We start from the raw sequence: 19957 nt of genomic DNA, 5'->3' as shown, positions 1-19957 counted from the left end.
GTGCTATTCCGAGCCTCCCTCAAGTAAAGATCGGATGAGATATATCTACTGTATATACTCGAGTATAAGCCTAGTTTTTCAGCCCTTTTTTTTAAGACTGAAAAAGCCCCCCTGGGCTTATACTCAGGTGAGGGTCCTGGTTGGCTTATATTTGGGTCAGCTTATACTCGAGAATATATGGTACATTTATTATTTTTCTCTATTATTATTGGTATTATTCCATGTATTATTTTTCTCTATTATTATTGGTATTATTCCATGTATTATTTTTCTCTATTATTATTGGTATTATTCCATGTATTATTTTTCTCTATTATTGCTGCTACTATTCCATGTATTATTTTTCTCTATTATTGCGGCTACTATTGGTATCTCGGCTTATACTGGAGTCAATATTTTCCCAGTTTTTTTGTGGTAAAATGAGGTGCCTCAGCTTATATTCGGGTTGGCTTATACTCGAGTATATACGGTAAATTGATTGGTATCTTGGCTTATACTGGAGTCAATGTTTTCCCAGTTTTTTTGTGTTAAAATTAGGTGCCTCGGCTTATATTTGAGTATATACGGTAAATTGATTGGTCTCTCGGCTTATACTGGAGTCAATGTTTTCCCAGTTTTTTTGTGTTAAAATTAGGTGCCTCGGCTTATATTCGGGTTGGCTTATACTCGAGTATATACGGTAAATTTATTACTCTCGGCTTATACTGGAGTCAATGTTTTCCCAGATTTTTTGTGTTAAAATTAGGTGCCTCGGCTTATATTTGAGTATATACGGTAAATTGATTGGTCTCTCGGCTTATACTGGAGTCAATATTTTCCCAGATTTTTTTTTGTGGTAAAATGAGGTGCTTATATTCGGGTCGGCTTATACTCGAGTATATATTGGCTGTGCCCGGCCAGGTGTTGCTGTGGCGTAGTCTGAAAAATAATCCTAATGAGGAAGCGGTGGTATTTAATATATGTTCTATGTCATGAAATATATCGTTCAAAAATATGAAGGCCCGCAATGACTAACTGCCTGCTTGCTGAACCGTAATGAAACGTTGCTTCTGCCTGGTAAACCCTGAGGAACAGACTCAATAGACCAGTTTCGGGCCACGTAACGTACTCACCGGGTAGCCCTCGGTCTTCTTCTGGCACCACTTGAGCAGCGCGTTGCGCTTGGAGCCGCCGTACTCCCTGGCCAAGGCCGCCAAGGGGTCCTTCCTCTCCACGCTGGAAACGAGAGCATGGCGGTCCCCATGGATCATGGGCGCTGGGAGTTATAGTTCTCCCCGCATCCCAAAAGCCCTATAACTCTCACCCACCCTGGATGTTGGGAGTTATCATTCACCCTGCATCCAGAGAGGACTGTGACTCCCGACCATGGATGCTGGGAGTTGTAGTCCGCCCGCCCCGCACCCAGAGAGCAAGTTACCTGAGTTTGCTGGGTGGGCGCAGCCCGGTGGGGGGTCTTGCGAAGGGTCCCCCGGGGGTCTTTCCCAGGGACTCCAGGGAAGGGCTCTTGCGCAGCAGGAAGGACTCCGGCTTCAGGTCCGGCTCCTCCCCGATGCCGACGCCGCGCTCTTTAAGTAGGTCTGTCGGGGGCGGAAGAAGAAGAAGACTGTGGGTCAGACATCTCTATCTCTTCATCAGTCAGTCCCATCTGTCTATCGACCACCTCGTGAGTGTGTGTGGGTCTTCTGTAGACTCGATCGATCTCTTCTTCATCAATCTAGCCCAGTGGTTCCCAAACTTATTTGGCCTACCACCTCCTTTCCAGAAAAAGGGGGCGTGGCTTAGAGGGGGTGGGTGTGGCTCCTGCTCAAGAGGGCAAGGCTGAGCCTCTCCCCTAGTCCAAGATGCAGGGCTGGGAGGGGGAGGGGGAGGTGGGCAGGGCCACAAATGGGCGGCCAGGACTAGGATGGGCGGAGTTACGAGCTCTGAGGCAGGGCTGAGCTTCTATCCCTGTCCTGCGGCGCCTGCCAGGATGCAGGGGGCGGGGCTAGAGGAGGGGGCGGGGCCTAAACCACTATACCCGCCCTAAAAGGCCTCTCAGGAGAGGGATAGAGGCTCAGCCCTGTCTCGGGCTCTTGGGAAGAAGCCCCGCCCCTAGCCCCGCCCTTTAGTCCTAAAAGGCCTCTCAGGAGAGGGATAGAGGCTCAGCCCTGTCTCGGGCTCTTGGGAAGAAGCCCCGCCCCTAGCCACGCCCATTAGTCCTAAAAGGCCTCTCAGGAGAGGGATAGAGGCTCAGCCCTGTCTCGGGCTCTTGGGAAGAGGCCCCGCCCCTAGCCACGCCCATTAGTCCTAAAAGGCCTCTCAGGAGAGGGATAGAGGCTCAGCCCTGTCTCGGGCTCTTGGGAAGAAGCCCCGCCCCTAGCCACGCCCATTAGTCCTAAAAGGCCTCTCAGGAGAGGGATAGAGGCTCAGCCCTGTCTCGGGCTCTTGGGAAGAGGCCCCGCCCCTAGCCACGCCCATTAGTCCTAAAAGGCCTCTCAGGAGAGGGATAGAGGCTCAGCCCTGTCTCGGGCTCTTGGGAAGAGGCCCCGCCCCTAGCCACGCCCATTAGTCCTAAAAGGCCTCTCAGGAGAGGGATAGAGGCTCAGCCCTGTCTCGGGCTCTTGGGAAGAAGCCCCGCCCCTAGCCACGCCCATTAGTCCTAAAAGGCCTCTCAGGAGAGGGATAGAGGCTCAGCCCTGTCTCAGACTCTAGAGATGAGGCCCCGCCCCTAGCCCCGCCCTTTAGTTCTAAAAGGCCTCTCAGGAGAGGGATAGAGGCTCAGCCCTGTCTCGGGCTCTTGGGAAGAGGCCCCGCCCCTAGCCACGCCCATTAGTCCTAAAAGGCCTCTCAGGAGAGGGATAGAGGCTCAGCCCTGTCTCGGGCTCTTGGGAAGAGGCCCCGCCCCTAGCCACGCCCATTAGTTCTAAAAGGCCTCTCAGGAGAGGGATAGAGGCTCAGCCCTGTCTCGGGCTCTTGGGAAGAAGCCCCGCCCCTAGCCACGCCCATTAGTCCTAAAAGGCCTCTCAGGAGAGGGATAGAGGCTCAGCCCTGTCTCAGACTCTAGAGATGAGGCCCCGCCCCTAGCCCCGCCCTTTAGTTCTAAAAGGCCTCTCAGGAGAGGGATAGAGGCTCAGCCCTGTCTCGGGCTCTTGGGAAGAGGCCCCGCCCCTAGCCACGCCCATTAGTCCTAAAAGGCCTCTCAGGAGAGGGATAGAGGCTCAGCCCTGTCTCGGGCTCTTGGGAAGAAGCCCCGCCCCTAGCCACGCCCATTAGTCCTAAAAGGCCTCTCAGGAGAGGGATAGAGGCTCAGCCCTGTCTCGGGCTCTTGGGAAGAGGCCCCGCCCCTAGCCACGCCCATTAGTCCTAAAAGGCCTCTCAGGAGAGGGATAGAGGCTCAGCCCTGTCTCGGGCTCTTGGGAAGAGGCCCCGCCCCTAGCCACGCCCATTAGTCCTAAAAGGCCTCTCAGGAGAGGGATAGAGGCTCAGCCCTGTCTCGGGCTCTTGGGAAGAGGCCCCGCCCCTAGCCACGCCCATTAGTCCTAAAAGGCCTCTCATGAGAGGGATAGAGGCTCAGCCCTGTCTCGGGCTCTTGGGAAGAGGCCCCGCCCCTAGCCACGCCCATTAGTCCTAAAAGGCCTCTCAGGAGAGGGATAGAGGCTCAGCCCTGTCTCGGGCTCTTGGGAAGAGGCCCCGCCCCTAGCCACGCCCTTATTCCTAAAAGGCCTCTCAGGAGAGGGATAGAGGCTCAGCCCTGTCTCGGGCTCTTGGGAAGAGGCCCCGCCCCTAGCCACGCCCTTATTCCTAAAAGGCCTCTCAGGAGAGGGATAGAGGCTCAGCCCTGTCTCAGGCTCTTGGGAAGAGGCCCCGCCCCTAGCCACGCCCATTAGTCCTAAAAGGCCTCTCAGGAGAGGGATAGAGGCTCAGCCCTGTCTCGGGCTCTTGGGAAGAGGCCCCGCCCCTAGCCACGCCCTTATTCCTAAAAGGCCTCTCAGGAGAGGGATAGAGGCTCAGCCCTGTCTCGGGCTCTTGGGAAGAGGCCCCGCCCCTAGCCACGCCCTTATTCCTAAAAGGCCTCTCAGGAGAGGGATAGAGGCTCAGCCCTGTCTCGGGCTCTTGGGAAGAGGCCCCGCCCCTAGCCACGCCCTTATTCCTAAAAGGCCTCTCAGGAGAGGGATAGAGGCTCAGCCCTGTCTCGGGCTCTTGGGAAGAGGCCCCGCCCCTAGCCACGCCCTTATTCCTAAAAGGCCTCTCAGGAGAGGGATAGAGGCTCAGCCCTGTCTCGGGCTCTTGGGAAGAGGCCCCGCCCCTAGCCACGCCCTTATTCCTAAAAGGCCTCTCAGGAGAGGGATAGAGGCTCAGCCCTGTCTCGGGCTCTTGGGAAGAGGCCCCGCCCCTAGCCACGCCCATTAGTCCTAAAAGGCCTCTCAGGAGAGGGATAGAGGCTCAGCCCTGTCTCGGGCTCTTGGGAAGAGGCCCCGCCCCTAGCCACGCCCTTATTCCTAAAAGGCCTCTCAGGAGAGGGATAGAGGCTCAGCCCTGTCTCGGGCTCTTGGGAAGAGGCCCCGCCCCTAGCCACGCCCTTATTCCTAAAAGGCCTCTCAGGAGAGGGATAGAGGCTCAGCCCTGTCTCGGGCTCTTGGGAAGAGGCCCCGCCCCTAGCCACGCCCTTATTCCTAAAAGGCCTCTCAGGAGAGGGATAGAGGCTCAGCCCTGTCTCGGGCTCTTGGGAAGAGGCCCCGCCCCTAGCCACGCCCATTAGTCCTAAAAGGCCTCTCAGGAGAGGGATAGAGGCTCAGCCCTGTCTCGGGCTCTTGGGAAGAGGCCCCGCCCCTAGCCACGCCCATTAGTCCTAAAAGGCCTCTCAGGAGAGGGATAGAGGCTCAGCCCTGTCTCGGGCTCTTGGGAAGAAGCCCCGCCCCTAGCCACGCCCATTAGTCCTAAAAGGCCTCTCAGGAGAGGGATAGAGGCTCAGCCCTGTCTCGGGCTCTTGGGAAGAGGCCCCGCCCCTAGCCCCGCCCTTTAGTCCTAAAAGGCCTCTCAGGAGAGGGATAGAGGCTCAGCCCTGTTTCGGGCTCTTGGGAAGAGGCCCCGCCCCCTTCCCTAGCTCCGCCCTCTGTGTCCCAACAGGCACCTCAGGACAGGTATAGATCCTCAGCCCTGTCTCAGGCCCCGTTGTCGGAAGCCTTGACTTCCGGAAAATACTAAGTCGGCCCCGTTGTCGGAAGCCTTGACTTCCGGAAAATACTAAGTCGGCCCCGTTGTCGGAAGCCTTGACTTCCGGAAAATACTAAGTCGGCCCCGTTGTCGGAAGCCTTGACGGCCGGAAAATACTAAGTCGGCCCCGTTGTCGGAAGCCTTGACGGCCGGAAAATACTAAGTCGGCCCCGTTGTCGGAAGCCTTGACGGCCGGAAAATACTAAGTCGGCCCCGTTGTCGGAAGCCTTGACGGCCGGAAAATACTAAGTCGGCCCCGTTGTCGGAAGCCTTGACGGCCGGAAAATACTAAGTCGGCCCCGTTGTCGGAAGCCTTGACGGCCGGAAAATACTAAGTCGGCCCCGTTGTCGGAAGCCTTGACGGCCGGAAAATACTAAGTCGGCCCCGTTGTCGGAAGCCTTGACGGCCGGGAAGCCTTCAGCTGCATATTGACAGCCAGTAAGTAAGGCTCGAGTAGGGACTCCTGGAAGAAGTGGTCAAGTTTACAAAGGTTTTCTCTGTCTGGTGGTGCCGTGTTTTCTGGTAAACAAGCCTTTTTGGGAGGGGCTCGCTGGCCAAGATCCATCCAGAGACACTTGCGGTCTCTCACTCTCTATCATGCTTTCATCCATCTGCTCCATTAAGGTAATGGAGTCGCCTTTTAGTGCTTCACGATTGGAAAAACACAACGGCCGCCTTCCCATTAGCCTTCCAGCCACAAAGACAAAATCTCGTCAGCTGAGTAAACTATTTCTATCCCATATTTTGGGGATAGAACCAATTAGCAGTAATAATGATAATAACTTGGAGATAAGAGGGTAAGAAGGAAATAATAACAACAATAACGACAGTACTAATGGTAATAATAATAGAAGTTGGTGCTCATCTCCATTTCTAAGCCGAAGAGCCGGCGTTGTCTGTAGACACGTCATGTGGCCACGGGCATGACTGCATGGAGCGCCGTTACCTTCCCGCCGGAGCGGTACCTATTTATCTACTCGCATTTGCATGTTTTCGAACTGCTAGGTTGGCAGAAGCTGGGGCTAACAGCAGGCGCTCATTCCGCTCCCGGGATTTGAACCTGGGACCTTTTGGTCCGCAAGTTCAGCAGCTCAGCGCTTTAACACACTGTGCCACCAGGGGCCCCAGTCAAGAAGAGAATAAGAAAATAATAGTAATAGTACCGTATACACTCGAGTATAAGCCGACCCAAATATAAGCCAACCTGGACATTCACACAAGTGTAACTGAGGGGATATTTTTCAGTCCTTAAAAAGGGATGAATAACTCTGCTTATACTTGAGTATACATGGTAATAATAATTGGGAGAGGGTAAGAAAATAATAATAATAATTGGGAGATAAAAAGTTGATAAGAAAATAATTAGGAGAGAAGAAGTGAATAAGAAAATAATAATAATAAGTAGTAGTAGTAGTAGTAGTAGTAGTAGTAGTGAAGAAGTGGATAATAATGATACGGAGAGAAGAGGATAAGAAAATAATAATAGTTGCTAGAGAAGAAGTGTTATATTGTAAATGATGATGGTGATGTTCTTCTAGGGCTCCTTGGGTTTCCTTCGTACCTGTCAAGGGGAGTTCTGGCCGCTCCGAGGCCTTGGAGAAGGTTTTCCCGGCGGGTTTGGCCTGGCTGGCGTTGGAATGTCTCTGCAACAAGGACAAGGAGAAAATAAAGGTAAGATCAACACCAGGATACCAATACTCTACTTGATGTCTTCTGCGAGGGACGTGTATCTGGGGGTTACCTGGATGGGGGAGACGGCGGCGGCGGGGGCGGTCCGGGTGGGGATGCCGCTCAAGGGGCTCCGGGAGGCCTTGCGGGCCGGGACGCTCGGCCCGTTTCCGGGACCTGTATCCGGAACAAATAGGAAGAAATGAATCAACGATGAGCCGTTTCTGACTTAATACCAAACCCGTCCTGAACCCACTCGGTTAAAATTCAATTCAAGGACTATGAACGACTAACACCAATTTGGAAAGTTGCAACCACCAAAGACACAGGGAGATGTTTACTTTTACTTGAAAGGGTAGTGTAACTTGGTTTAGAACAGGGGTCCCCAAATGGCCCTCCGAGGTCATTTACCTGGCCCCCGCCCTCAGTTTTATAATATAATATAATATATTATATATACATATAATATTGATAATAATATTATAATGTAATACAATATAACACTAATAATAATACCATATAATAATATTAATTATATATTCTTTATTACATATAATATTACTAATAATATTATAGTATAGTGGTATAGTTCAATAAAGTAATATATAATGCTAATATTGTGCTATGCTAATAATATAATATACTAGCTGTGCCCGGCCACGCGTTGCTGTGGCAAAGTGGTGGTGGTATCGGTTAAAACTTGTTGTGGAATTTTTATTTGATGTTATTTGTATTTTTTTAAATTAATTTTATTGTCACTTATCTTTTTTATTTATTATATTTTATTATTTTGTTGTATTATTTTTAGTCATTTTGTTATAGTATTTTATTGTATTAATTATTTTAGTGTTTTTCATATTTTTATTGTATTATTTGTATTTATTTTTTATCATTATTTTATTAACACTGGGCTGAGTGGGTTGCTAGGAGACCAAGTGGGCGGAGCTTAGCCTTCTAACTGGCAGCAATTGAATAAAAACAATTATTCCTCTCCCTCTAATTAGGAATTTATTTTTCTTTTCTTTTTGTTGTATCAACCTAGAGGCATGGATGAGGGGTTGTGATGTCAATTTTCGAGGTTGTGGGGTGTTTACTTTTGTTGTTTTGTCCGCTGCCGTGATGCCATCACTCTTTTATATATATAGATTGTATGTACATATAATTTGAAAGCCACTCTGAGTCCCCTTTGGGGTGAGAAGGGTGTGATACAAATGTAGTAAATAAATGCAGTAAATAAATAAATAATAAATAAATACATTTTAGACTTAGGCTCACCCAAAGTCTGAAATGACTTGAAGGCACACAACAACAACAACAACAATCCTAATTAACTTGACTATCTCATTGGCCAGAAGCAGGTCCACACTTTCCATTGAAATCCTGATAAATGTATGTTGGTTAAAATTATTTTTATTTTTAAATATTGTATTGTTTTTTCATTGTTCTTGTTGTTGTTGTTTTTGCACTACAAATAAGACATGTGCAACGTGCATCAGAATTTGTTTGTATTTTTTTTTTCAAATGATAATCCGGCCCCTCAACAGTCTGAAGGATTGTGGACCGGCCCTCGGATTAAAAAGTTTGGGGACCCCTGTTGTAGATTATATATTACTAGGAGACCAAGTGGGCGGAACTTAGCCTTCTAACTGGTAGCAATTGGATAAAAACAATTATTCCTCTCCCTCTATAATTAGGACTTTATTTTTCTTTTCTTTTTGTTGTATCAACCTAGAGGCGTGGATGATGGGTTGTGTTGTCAAATTTCGAGGTTGGGCGGGCCTGTAGTTTTGTTGTTTTGTGGGTCGCCGTGATGCCATCACTCTTTTATATATATAGATTATTACCATAGCACAATATTAGTAAATGAAAGAACAATACAATATTTAAAAATAAAAACAATTGTAACCAACATACAGTAAACCTATCAGGATTTCAATGTGGGCCTGCTTCTGGCCAATGAGATAGTCATGTTAAGTAGGATTGTTGTTGTTGTTGTTGTTGTTGTTGTTGTTGTTGTGTGCCTTATTTATTTATTTATTTATTTACATCATTTATATCCCGCCCTTCTTTCTCACCCCGAAGGGGACTCAGGGCGGATCACATTACACATATTAGGCAAACATTCAATGCCTTTTTAACACAGGACAAAGACAAACAAACATAGCTCCGAGCGGGCCTCGAACTTATGACCTCCTGGTCAGTGACTCATTGCTCTCCCGTCTGCGCCACAGCCCCGGGCTAAAGTCATTTCAGAGCCTAAGCCTAAAGCTGAGGGCCGGGGGCCACGTAAATGACCTTGGAGGGCCGCATTTGGCCCCCGGGCCTTAGTTTGGGGACCCCTGATCTACAATAATAATAAATATAATACTATGAAAAACTAATAATACCACATAATAATAATAATAATCTATATATATAAAAGAGTGATGGCATCATGGTGACCCACAAAACAATTAGAGAGAGAGGAATAATTGCTTTTATCCCATTGCTGCCAGTTAGAAGGCTAAGCTCCTCCAACTTGGTCTCCTAGCAACCCAATAAAAAATAATAAAAAACACTAAAAATTAATACAATAAAATACTATAATAACAGAAAATAACTAAAAATAATACAAGAAAATAATAAAATATAATAAATAAAAAGATAACTTACAATAAAATTAATTAAAAAATACAAATAACGTCAAATAAAAATTACACAACAATTTTTAACCAATACCACCACCACTTTGCCACAGCAACGCGTGGCCGGGCACGGCTAGTATAATATATTGTGTATACATATAATATTGATACAAATATTATAATGTCATACAATATAATACTAATAATAATACAATCTAATAATATTTATTATATACAGTAGAGTCTCACTAATCCAAGCTAAACGGGCCGGCAGAAGCTTGGATAAGCGAATATCTTGGATTATAAGGACTGGTCAAGGAAAAGCCTATTAAACATCAAATTAGGTTATGATTTTACAAATTAAGCACCAAAACATCATGTTATACCACAAATTTGACAGAAAAAGTAGTTCAATACGCAGTGATGTTATGTTGTAATTACTGTATTTACGAATTTAGCACCAAAATATCACAATATATTGGAAACATTGACTACAAAAATGGCTTGGATTATCCAGAGGCTTGGACAAGCGAGGCTTGGATTAGTGAGACTCTACTGTATTATATATCAAATGTAATATTACTAATAATATTACAGTATATTGGTATAGTACATTGAGGTAAAGGTTTCCCCTGACGTTAAGTCCAGTCATGTCTGACTCTGGAGGTTGGTGCTCATCTCCATTTCTAAGCCCAAGAGCCAGCGTTGTCCGTAGACACCTCCAAGGCCATGTGGCCACGGGCATGACTGCATGGAGCGCTGTTACCTTCCCACCGGAGCGGTACCTATTGATCGACTCACATTGACATGTTTTCGAACTACTAGGTTGGAAGGAGCAGGATCTAACAGCGGGAGCTCATTCCGCTCCCCTAATTCGAACCTGCGACCTTTTGGTCCACAAGTTCAGCAGCTCAGCAGTTTAACCCATTGCGCCACCGGAGGCCCCATAGTACAATATGGTGCTAATATTGTGCTATGCTAATATTATAATATATTATATGTACATAAAACTTGTAAGCTGCTCTGAGTCCCCTTCAGAATGAAAGAGGGTGGGGTATAAATGTAGTAAATAAATAAATGTTGGAGATTTTTTGTACTACAAATAAGACATGTGCAGTGTGCATAGGAATTTGTTCGGGTTTTTTTTTTTTTCAAATGATAATTCGGCCCCTCAGCAGTCTGAGGGACCATAAACGGCCCTCCACTTAAAAAGTTTGAGGACCCCTGCTCTAAAGTATCACTTCTTTTACTTAAAGTAGTTAAAACTTCTTCCTCCGCCACTTTTAAATCGTTACTTCAATGGATCTCTGTGAGTCCAGCTGGGATTGGTTCCCAAAGTCTGAAACTTAGACTATCCAGTGACTTCAAACCACAGTCATATACTATCACAGATTCTCTGTTGCTTACCAGGACACAGACTACATTCAAGAAGTCACCAAACTTATTTAAAACTGACTCAAAATGAACAATTGAGTCTCCTTGATCCCATCAACCTGGAATCAATCTTCCCTGTGCCTCCTCAGAGCACAGACTACATTCAAGAAGTCACCAAACTTATTTAAAACTGACTCAAAATGAACAATTGAGTCTCCTTGATCCCATCAACCTGGAATCAATCTTCCCTGTGCCTCATCAGAGCACAGACTACATTCAAAAAGTCACCAAACTTATTTAAAACTGACTCAAAATGAACAATTGAGTCTCCTTGATCCCATCAACCTGGAATCAATCTTCCCTGTGCCTCATCAGAGCACAGACTACATTCAAGAAGTCACCAAACTTATTTAAAACTGACTCAAAATGAACAATTGAGTCTCCTTGATCCCATCAACCTGGAATCAATCTTCCCTGTGCCTCCTCAGAGCACAGACTACATTCAAGAAGTCACCAAACTTATTTAAAACCGACTCAAAATGAACAATTGAGCCTCCTTGATCCCATCAACCTGGAATCAATCTTCCCTGTGCCTCATCAGAGCACAGACTACATTCAAGAAGTCACCAAACTTATTTAAAACTGACTCAAAATGAACAATTGAGCCTCCTTGATCCCATCAACCTGGAATCAATCTTCCCTGTGCCTCCTCAGAGCACAGACTGACTGACTTTTTAAAACTCTGCACTTCTTCAACTCCGCCTACTTCTCCATGGCAACCAGCCTCTGAGTGCTGAGATGCAATAACTGTAATACTTACCCTTTTAAAACATAAACACACAATTAAACATAACATCTGTAAACCAAAATTCGTACTTCATTACAGGGGGTCTCTTCTAACTCTAGTGCGGAGTACAGACCACCTGGGGGTCCAGTGGAGTCTCCTTCCTTCTCTGGAGGTGTCTGGACTTAAACTGGATGGCCATCTGTCGGGAGGGCTTTGATTGTGCCTTCCTGAGGAGGTAAACTACATGCCCCAGCCTCGGAGGAAGATGATAGAGTTGTAAAGACCTTTCCCGTAAGCCAAAGGTAGGGTGTTTACCTGGGCATCCCAAGTCGAAGGACTTGATGAGCGATTTGACGGTGGCCAAGGCGTCTGGCGGGGTCGGCGAAGCCCGGTTGGTGGAGACGCCCTGCCAGCGGGCGGGGGGCTCTTCCGACGGGTTCGGACCCTCTTTGCACGGCCTGCGAGAAAAAGGAAGAGCCATAGGAATAATATGGTGGGAATTGCAAAGGTTACGAAGAGGAGCTGGAACTATAGCATTCCCCGTTCAATCACGAGATGACAATGACGACAACAACAACAACAATTATTATTATTATTACTATGAGCACAAGACTCCTGACCCTCACAATCCTGTTAAAAAACAAGAAGCAACTGGAAAAGTTTACATGATATGAAGATTTGAAGATCGGACTGCAAGGATTTCAGCACAAGCCAGGTAAGGTGGTGCCAGTGGTGATGGGCACACTGGATCGTCGAAGTATGGATCGACGAGAAGCAACTGGAAAAGTTTACATGATATGAAGATTTGAAGATCGGACTGCAAAGATTTCAGCACAAGCCAGGGAAGGTGGTGCCAGTGGTGATGGGCACACTGGTTGCAGTGCATAAGAAAACCTTGGCCAGCACTTAAACACAATTGGCGCTGACAAAATTACAATTCTGTCAGCTGCAAAAGGCCACCCTACTTGGATTCGCCGAGACATCACACAGTCCTAGACACTTGGGAAGTGTTCGACTTGTGATTTTGTGATACGAAATCCAGAATATAGATCTTGTTTGCTGTGTCTCACAATAATAATAATAATAATAATAATAATAATAATAATAATAATAATAATAATAATAATAATACATCACACAGTCCTAGACACTTGGGAAGTGTTCGACTTGTGATTTTGTGAAACGAAATCCAGCATATCGATCTTGTTTGCTGTGTCATACAATAATAATAATAATGATAATATGACGGAGATTGCAAAGATTACGAGAAGGACAGGGAACTGCTGTATTCCCCTTTCAATCACGGGACAAAAACAACAACAACAACAACAACAATGTGATCGAAATGGCAAAGGTTACAAAGAGGAGAGGGAACTGTGGCATTCCCCTTTCAATCATGAGACGACAATAATAATAATACGAAGATTTGAAGATCGGACTGCAAAGATTTCAACACAAGCCAGGGAAGGTGATGCCAGTGGTGCTAGACACAGTCCTAGGCACTTGGAAAGCAATAATAATAATAATAATAATAATAATAATAATATGAAGATATGAAGATCGGACTGCAAAGATTTCAGCACAAGCCAGGGAAGGTGGTGCCAGTGGTGACGGGCACACTGGTTGCAGTGCATAAGAAAACCTTGGCCAGCACTTAAACACAATTGGGGCTGAAAAAATTACAATTCTGTCAGCTGCAAAAGGCCACCCTACTTGGATTCGCCGAGACATCACACAGTCCTAGACACTTGGGAAGCAATAATAATAATAATAATAATAATAATAATAATAATAATAATAATAATATGAAGATTTGAAGATCGGGCTGCAAAGATTTCAGCACAAGCCAGGGAAGGTGGTGCCAGTGGTGACGGGCACACTGAGTGCAGTACGTTTTTTCTCAAGCCAGATCCGTTTGCTTTCCGTCCTCCTTCTCCCTCCAGCTGCTGGACTATTAATAGGCTCTCCTGATTCTCTTTTGACCAGGAGGCCTCCTCTGGATGGGACAAGGTCAGCCATGTGGGAAGCCTCTGAGCATGTGCAGAGAGCCGGCCAAGACAAGGGACCGAAAGGGGGAAAGAAAGGGGAGGAAGGAAGGAGGAGGAGGAAGAAAGGAAGGAAGGAAGAGATATGGAGAAGAGGAAGAAGAGAAGAGAGGAAAGGAAAGGAAGGAGAAGAGGAGCAAGAGAAGGAAGGAAGGAAGAAGAGGGAGATAAAGAAGAAGAGAAGAAAGGGAAAGAAGGAGGGAAGGAGAGGAGAAGAGGAATTAGAAGGGAAAAGAGAAAAGGAGAAGGGAATGAAGGAGAAGAGGAAGAGGAAGAAGGAAGGAAAAGAGAAGGAAAGGAAAGAAGAAAGGAAGGAGAAGAAAGGGAATGAAAGGAGAAGAGAAGAAAGAGAAAGAAGGAAGGAGAAGAGGAGCAAGGGAAGGAAAGGACGAGAAGAGAAGGAAGAGAAAGAAGGAAGAAGGAATGAAGGAGAAGAGGAGGAAGGAAAAGAAGGAAGGAGAAGAGAAGAAAGGGAAACAAGGAGAGATTGATGGGAGAAGAAAAGGAAAGACTGAAGGAGAAAAGAAAGAAGGACAAAAGGAGCAAGGGAAGGAAAGAACGAGAAGAGGAGGAAGAGAAAGAAGGAAGGAGAAGAGAAGGAAAGAGGGAATGAAGGAGAAGAGGGGGAAGGGAAAGAAGGAAGGAAAAGAGAAGGAAGGGAAAGAAGGGAGAAGAGAAGAAAGGGAAGGAAAGAAGGAGGAGAGAAGGAAGGGAAACAAGGAGAGATTGACAGGAGAAGAAAAGGAAAGACGGAAGGAGAAAAGAAGTAAGGAGAAGAGGAGCAAGGGAAGGAAAGAACACGAAGAGAAAAAAGGGAAAGAAGGAGAAGAAAAGGAACGAAGGAGAAGAGGAAGAGAAGGAAAGAAGGAGAAGAGAAGGAAGAAAAAGAAGGAAGGAGAAAAGGAGCAAGGAGAAGAGGAGCAAGGGAAGCAATGAAGGAGAAGAGGAGAAAGAGAAAGAAGGAAGAAGAAAAGAAAAGGAATGAATGAGAAAAGGAGAGAAGGAGAAAAGGATGAAGAGAAAGAAGGAAGGAGAAGAAAAGGAAAGAAGGAAGGAGAAGAGGAAGAAGACAAAGAAGAAAGGAGAAGAGAAGAAAGGAAAGAAGGAGAAGAGAAGGAGGGGAAGCAATGAGAGATTGACAGGAGAAGAAAATGAAAGACGGAAGGAGAAAAGAAGTAAGGAGAAGAGGAGCAAGGGAAGGAAAGAACGAGAAGAGGAGGAAGAGAAAGAAGGAAGGATAAGAAAAGGAAAGAGGGAATGAAGGAGAAGAGGAGAAAGGGAAAGAAGGAGAAGAGAAGGAAAGAAGGAATGAAGAAGAGGAGGAAGGGAAAGAAGGAAGGAGAAGAGAAGGAAGGAAGGAAAGGGAAGGAAGGAGAAGATAGGGAAAGAAAGAAGGAGAAGAGAAGGAAGGGAAGGAAGAGAAAGAAGTAATGAGTAGAGAAGGAAAGGGGGAATGAAGGAGAAGAGGAGGAAGGGAAAGAAGAAAGGAAAGAAGGAGAAGAGAAGGAAAGAGGGAATGAAGGAGAAGAGGAAGGGAAAGAAGGGAGGAGAAGAATAGAGGGAATGAAGAAGAAGAGGAAGAAGAGAAAGAAGGAAGGAGAAGAGAAGGAGAAGGAATGAAGGAGAAGAGGAGGAAGGGAAAGAAGGAAGGAGAAGAGAAGGAAGGAAGGAAAGGGAAGGAAGGAGAACATAGGGAAAGAAAGAAGGAGAAGAGAAGAAAGGGAAGGAAGAGAAAGAAGTAATGAGAAGAGAAGGAAAGGGGGAATGAAGGAGAAGAGGAGGAAGGGAAAGAAGAAAGGAAAGAAGGAGAAGAGAAGGAAAGAGGGAATGAAGGAGAAGAGGAAGGGAAAGAAGGGAGGAGAAGAATAGAGGGAATGAAGAAGAAGAGGAAGAAGAGAAAGAAGGAAGGAGAAGAGAAGGAGAAGGAATGAAGGAGAAGAGGAGGAAGGGAAAGAAGGAAGGAGAAGAGAAGGAAGGAAGGAAAGGGAAGGAAGGAGAAGATAGGGAAAGAAAGAAGGAGAAGAGAAGAAAGAGAAGGAAGAGAAAGAAGTAATGAGAAGAGAAGGAAAGGGGGAATGAAGGAGAAGAGGAGGAAGGGAAAGAAGAAAGGAAAGAAGGAGAAGAGAAGGAAAGAGGGAATGAAGGAGAAGAGGAAGGGAAAGAAGGGAGGAGAAGAATAGAGGGAATGAAGAAGAAGAGGAAGAAGAGAAAGAAGGAAGGAGAAGAGAAGGAGAAGGAATGAAGGAGAAGAGGAGGAAGGGAAAGAAGGAAGGAGAAGAGAAGGAAGGAAGGAAAGGGAAGGAAGGAGAACATAGGGAAAGAAAGAAGGAGAAGAGAAGAAAGGGAAGGAAGAGAAAGAAGTAATGAGAAGAGAAGGAAAGGGGGAATGAAGGAGAAGAGGAGGAAGGGAAAGAAGAAAGGAAAGAAGGAGAAGAGAAGGAAAGAGGGAATGAAGGAGAAGAGGAAGGGAAAGAAGGGAGGAGAAGAGAAGGAGAAGGAATGAAGGAGAAGAGGAAGAAGAGAAAGAAGGAAGGAGAAGAGAAGGAGAAGGAATGAAGGAGAAGAGGAGGAAGGGAACGAAGGAAGGAGAAGAGAAGGAGGAAGGCTGTTCTAAGCCTGGTGTTCGGAGTCTTATGGATACGGGGGGGAAACAGAGTCCTAGACCCACCACCTTGTTACCGACCGCATGTTTATTTTAGCGCGTTGTGTACAAGGCACGGCTCCACACACACAATCCTCACGGCCGTTACGAGTCTCGCACAAGCACGGGCACGGTTATCACAGAACGGCAGCGGAACGGTGGAACGGCGTCACGGACCCATAACCCGGGTAACAACGGCGGGGGAAACGGGGGCTCCGTTCAGTCCGTGAAATCCGGAGATTCGATCTGGCGGACGTCGGCGGACAACAAAGCTCCTCGGCATGGAATCTGGAAATGTTTGCGTCTTGTCTGTCCTTGTTACGTGTCTCACGGCATCGAATATGTAATTCGCCCTGAGTTCCCTGGAGCGGAATGTAAATAAAGTATATTATCATTATCTACTCAATGTGCTTTTTCGTGCAAGAATATTTTTTCCGACGCAGAAAACACACGTTTTTAGTGCCAAAAAATGGATTTTGTGCAGAATGTTCTGTACAGAAGATTCGAGGGTAAAATTCTGCACAGAAAAGACACGTGTTTCTCATTTCGGAAAAACAAAGCTTTATATGTCCCGAGACAGTCAAATACCGTTAGCAAAAAAGGATCCCAGTTATTGGGATTTCCAGTTTTCGGACGGAAAGACGGATAACGGAATATTTCTCGCCATCCTTGTGTTGAGACGGTTCTTATGGTGAGCGATAACATCCACAGTTAGCACAACTTTGAAAGGAAAAATAAGCAAATATATATCTATAAACACTTGAGGTCATCGTTTCCATCAGCCCTGGCAATTCCAAGGCGAACCTGAGATGATAATACAATCAATTCCATTTTCGGTCCAAAAAAAAAAAAAAGTTGCATTTCCTAGATTTCACAAAGAAGAGATTTCAAGATTGCGGAACTATCTTCCAGGAATTCGAATAGCGGCTCGTGGTCTTGTGCCGCCCCCTTGTGGCGGGTCTTCGACATAGCTTCTCGAAATCCTATGAATCTGGTGTCAATCCCGGAGAAGGAAAGAGTCCGAAGCATATGGAACATCGTCCTCTCTTCTACTCGGTCAGTCGCCGGGAGAAACAGGATCTCGGACGGCGAGAAGCTGAGCGAAAAGTCGGTCCTTTTGTAGGATTCGGTCCCGGTGAGAAAGAGCCGAAATCCAGAAGATCGAAGTGCATGGAATGTCGTCCACTCTTCTACGCAGTCTGTCCTCGGGAGAAACAGGATCCTGGATGGCGAGAAGCCGAGGGAAAAATCAGTCGTTTTGTAGGATTCGGTCCCGGCGAGAAAGAGTCGAAATCCAGAAGATCGAAGTGCATGGAATGTCGTCCTCTCTTCTACCCAGTCTGTCGCTGGGAGAAACAGGATCCCGGACGGCGAGAAGCTGAGCGAAAAGTTGGTTGTTTTGTAGGATTCGGTCCCGGCGAGAAAGAGTCGAAATCCAGAAGATCGAAGTGCATGGAATGTCGTCCTCTCTTCTACCCAGTCTGTCGCTGGGAGAAACAGGATCCCGGACGGCGAGAAGCTGAGCGAAAAGTCGGTTGTTTTGTAGGGTTCGGTCCCAGCGAGAAGGAGTCGAAATCCGGAAACGTTTCTTGCTTGGTTCGGGAAACTCCACTTGTTCAAGAAGGAGTCGAAATCCAGAAGTCCGAAGTGCATGGAACGTCGTCCTCTCTTCTACCCGGTCAGTCGCCGGGAGAAACAGGATCCCAAACGGCGAGAAGCTGAACTAAAAGTCGGTCGTTTTGTAGGGTTCGGTCCCGGCGAGAAGGAGTCGAAATCCAGAAGATCGAAGTGCATGGAATATCGTCCTCTCTTCTACCCGGTCTGTCGCCGGAAGAAACAGAATTCCGGACAGCGAGAAGCTGAACGAAAAGTTGGTTTTTTTGTAGGGTTCGGTCCCGGCGAGAAGGAGTCAAAATCCGGAAAAGTTTCTTGCTCGGTTCGGGAAACTCAGCTCGTGAGACGTTCAGAGACGTTTGGCTTCATTCGTCGTTCTTCTTAGTTTACCGGGATGAGAGATCTGCAGAGACACAGGGAAAGAGAGGTGCGATTAAACGCATGATTTTACGGGATTTGATCGAGACTCAAATCTCCAAATAAATAGTTAGTGTACTAACTCGGAATTGCTACAACTCCCATCCTCCACAGCCCGGACTCCTACCGGTTTCCTTGGGATTTCGGACTGACTGTTTCCCCTGGAAGTGTAACTCAATCGGTGAGCAAACTATCTGTTAGGCCGTGTTTACTTTCTCTTTACAATGGCGTTAACACCATTCATGTTCATAGTTTGCGTACTAACTCAGAATCGCTACAACTCCCATCCTCCGCAGTCCAGACTCTTACTGAGTTCGTCAGGATTTCAGGCTGATTGTTTTCCCTGGAAACATAGGGGCAACTCAGTGTGTGAGCTACCTATCCCAATACATGGCTTGCGTACTAACTCGGAATCACTACAACTCCCATCCTCCGCAGTCCAGACTCTGACTGATTTCGTCAGGATTTCGGACGGGCCATTTTCCCCGGAAACATAGGGGCAACTCTATGTGTGTGAGCTACCTATCCCAATACATGGTTTGTGTACTAACTCGGAACACTACAACTCCCGTCCTCCACAGCCCAGACTCTTACTGAGTTCGTCAGGATTTCAGGCTGATTGTTTTCCCCGGAAACATAGGGGCAACTCGGTGTGTGAGCTACCTATCCCAATACATGGTTTGTGTACTAACTCGGAACACTACAACTCCCGTCCTCCACAGCCCAGACTCTTACTGAGTTCGTCAGGATTTAAACGGACTGTTTTCCCCGGAAACATAGGGGCAACTCAGTGTGTGAGCTACCTATCCCAATACATGGTTTGTGTACTAACTCGTAATCGCTACAATTCCTGTCCTCCGCAGCCGAGTTCGTCAGGATTTCAGACTGATTGTTTTCCCCGGAAACATAGGGGCAACTCAGTGTATGACCTACCTATCCCAATACATGGTTTGTGTACTGACTCAGAATCGCTACAACTCCCGTCCTCTTACCGAGTTTGTTGGGATTTCGGACGGGCCGTTTTCCCCGGAAACATAGGGGCAACTCAGTATGTGAGCGACCTATCAGTTAGACCGTGTTTTCTTTCTCTTTACAACGGCGTTAACACCATTCATGTTCATAGTTTGTGTACTAACTCGCAATCGCTACAACACCCATCCTCTGCAGTCTACTCTTACTGAGTTTGTCAGGATTTCGGACAGACTCTTTTCCCCGGAAACATGGGTGCCACTCAATGCGTGAGCAACCTATCTGTTAGACTGTGTTTTCTTTCTCTTGACAAGAGCGTTAACACCATGCACGTTCATGGTTTGTGTACTGACTCAGAATCACTACAATTCCCGTCCTCTTACCGAGTTTGTTGGGATTTTGGACGGACCGATTTCCCTGGAAACGGGCAACTCAGTGTGTGAGTGACTTATCCGTTAGACTGTTTCCTTTCTCTTTACAACGGCGTTAACACCATTCATGTTCATAGTTTGTGTACTAACTCGGAATCTCCACAACTCCCGTCCTCTTACCGAGTTTGTCGGGATTTTGGATGGACTGTTTCCCCCAGAAACATGGGAGCAACACAGTGTGTGAGCTACCTAT

At 46.7% G+C, this 19957-nt stretch overlaps 1 protein-coding gene across 3 annotated transcripts in view; it reads right to left on the bottom strand.

Annotated features, from left to right (window-relative positions):
* Positions 1-19957, bottom strand: part of specc1 (sperm antigen with calponin homology and coiled-coil domains 1) — an 84000-nt gene that overhangs the window by 22959 nt on the left and 41084 nt on the right. For 2 of the 3 annotated variants that reach the window (XM_062960722.1, XM_062960723.1), the window contains 5 exons: positions 11963-12105; positions 6936-7039; positions 6756-6837; positions 1418-1577; positions 1113-1215 (listed from right to left, as the gene is read on the bottom strand). In XM_062960722.1, coding sequence (XP_062816792.1) covers positions 1113-1215; positions 1418-1577; positions 6756-6837; positions 6936-7039; positions 11963-12105 — 592 coding nt within the window. Of the gene's footprint in view, positions 1-1112; positions 1216-1417; positions 1578-6755; positions 6838-6935; positions 7040-11962; positions 12106-16363; positions 18351-19957 lie in introns of those variants that run through there. The other variant, XM_062960724.1, reaches the window with a different exon arrangement.

Source organism: Anolis carolinensis, unplaced genomic scaffold, assembly GCF_035594765.1.
Source record: "Anolis carolinensis isolate JA03-04 unplaced genomic scaffold, rAnoCar3.1.pri scaffold_7, whole genome shotgun sequence".
NCBI classification, from domain to species: domain Eukaryota; kingdom Metazoa; phylum Chordata; class Lepidosauria; order Squamata; family Dactyloidae; genus Anolis; species Anolis carolinensis.
This window is presented reverse-complemented; position numbering and strand designations above follow the sequence as displayed.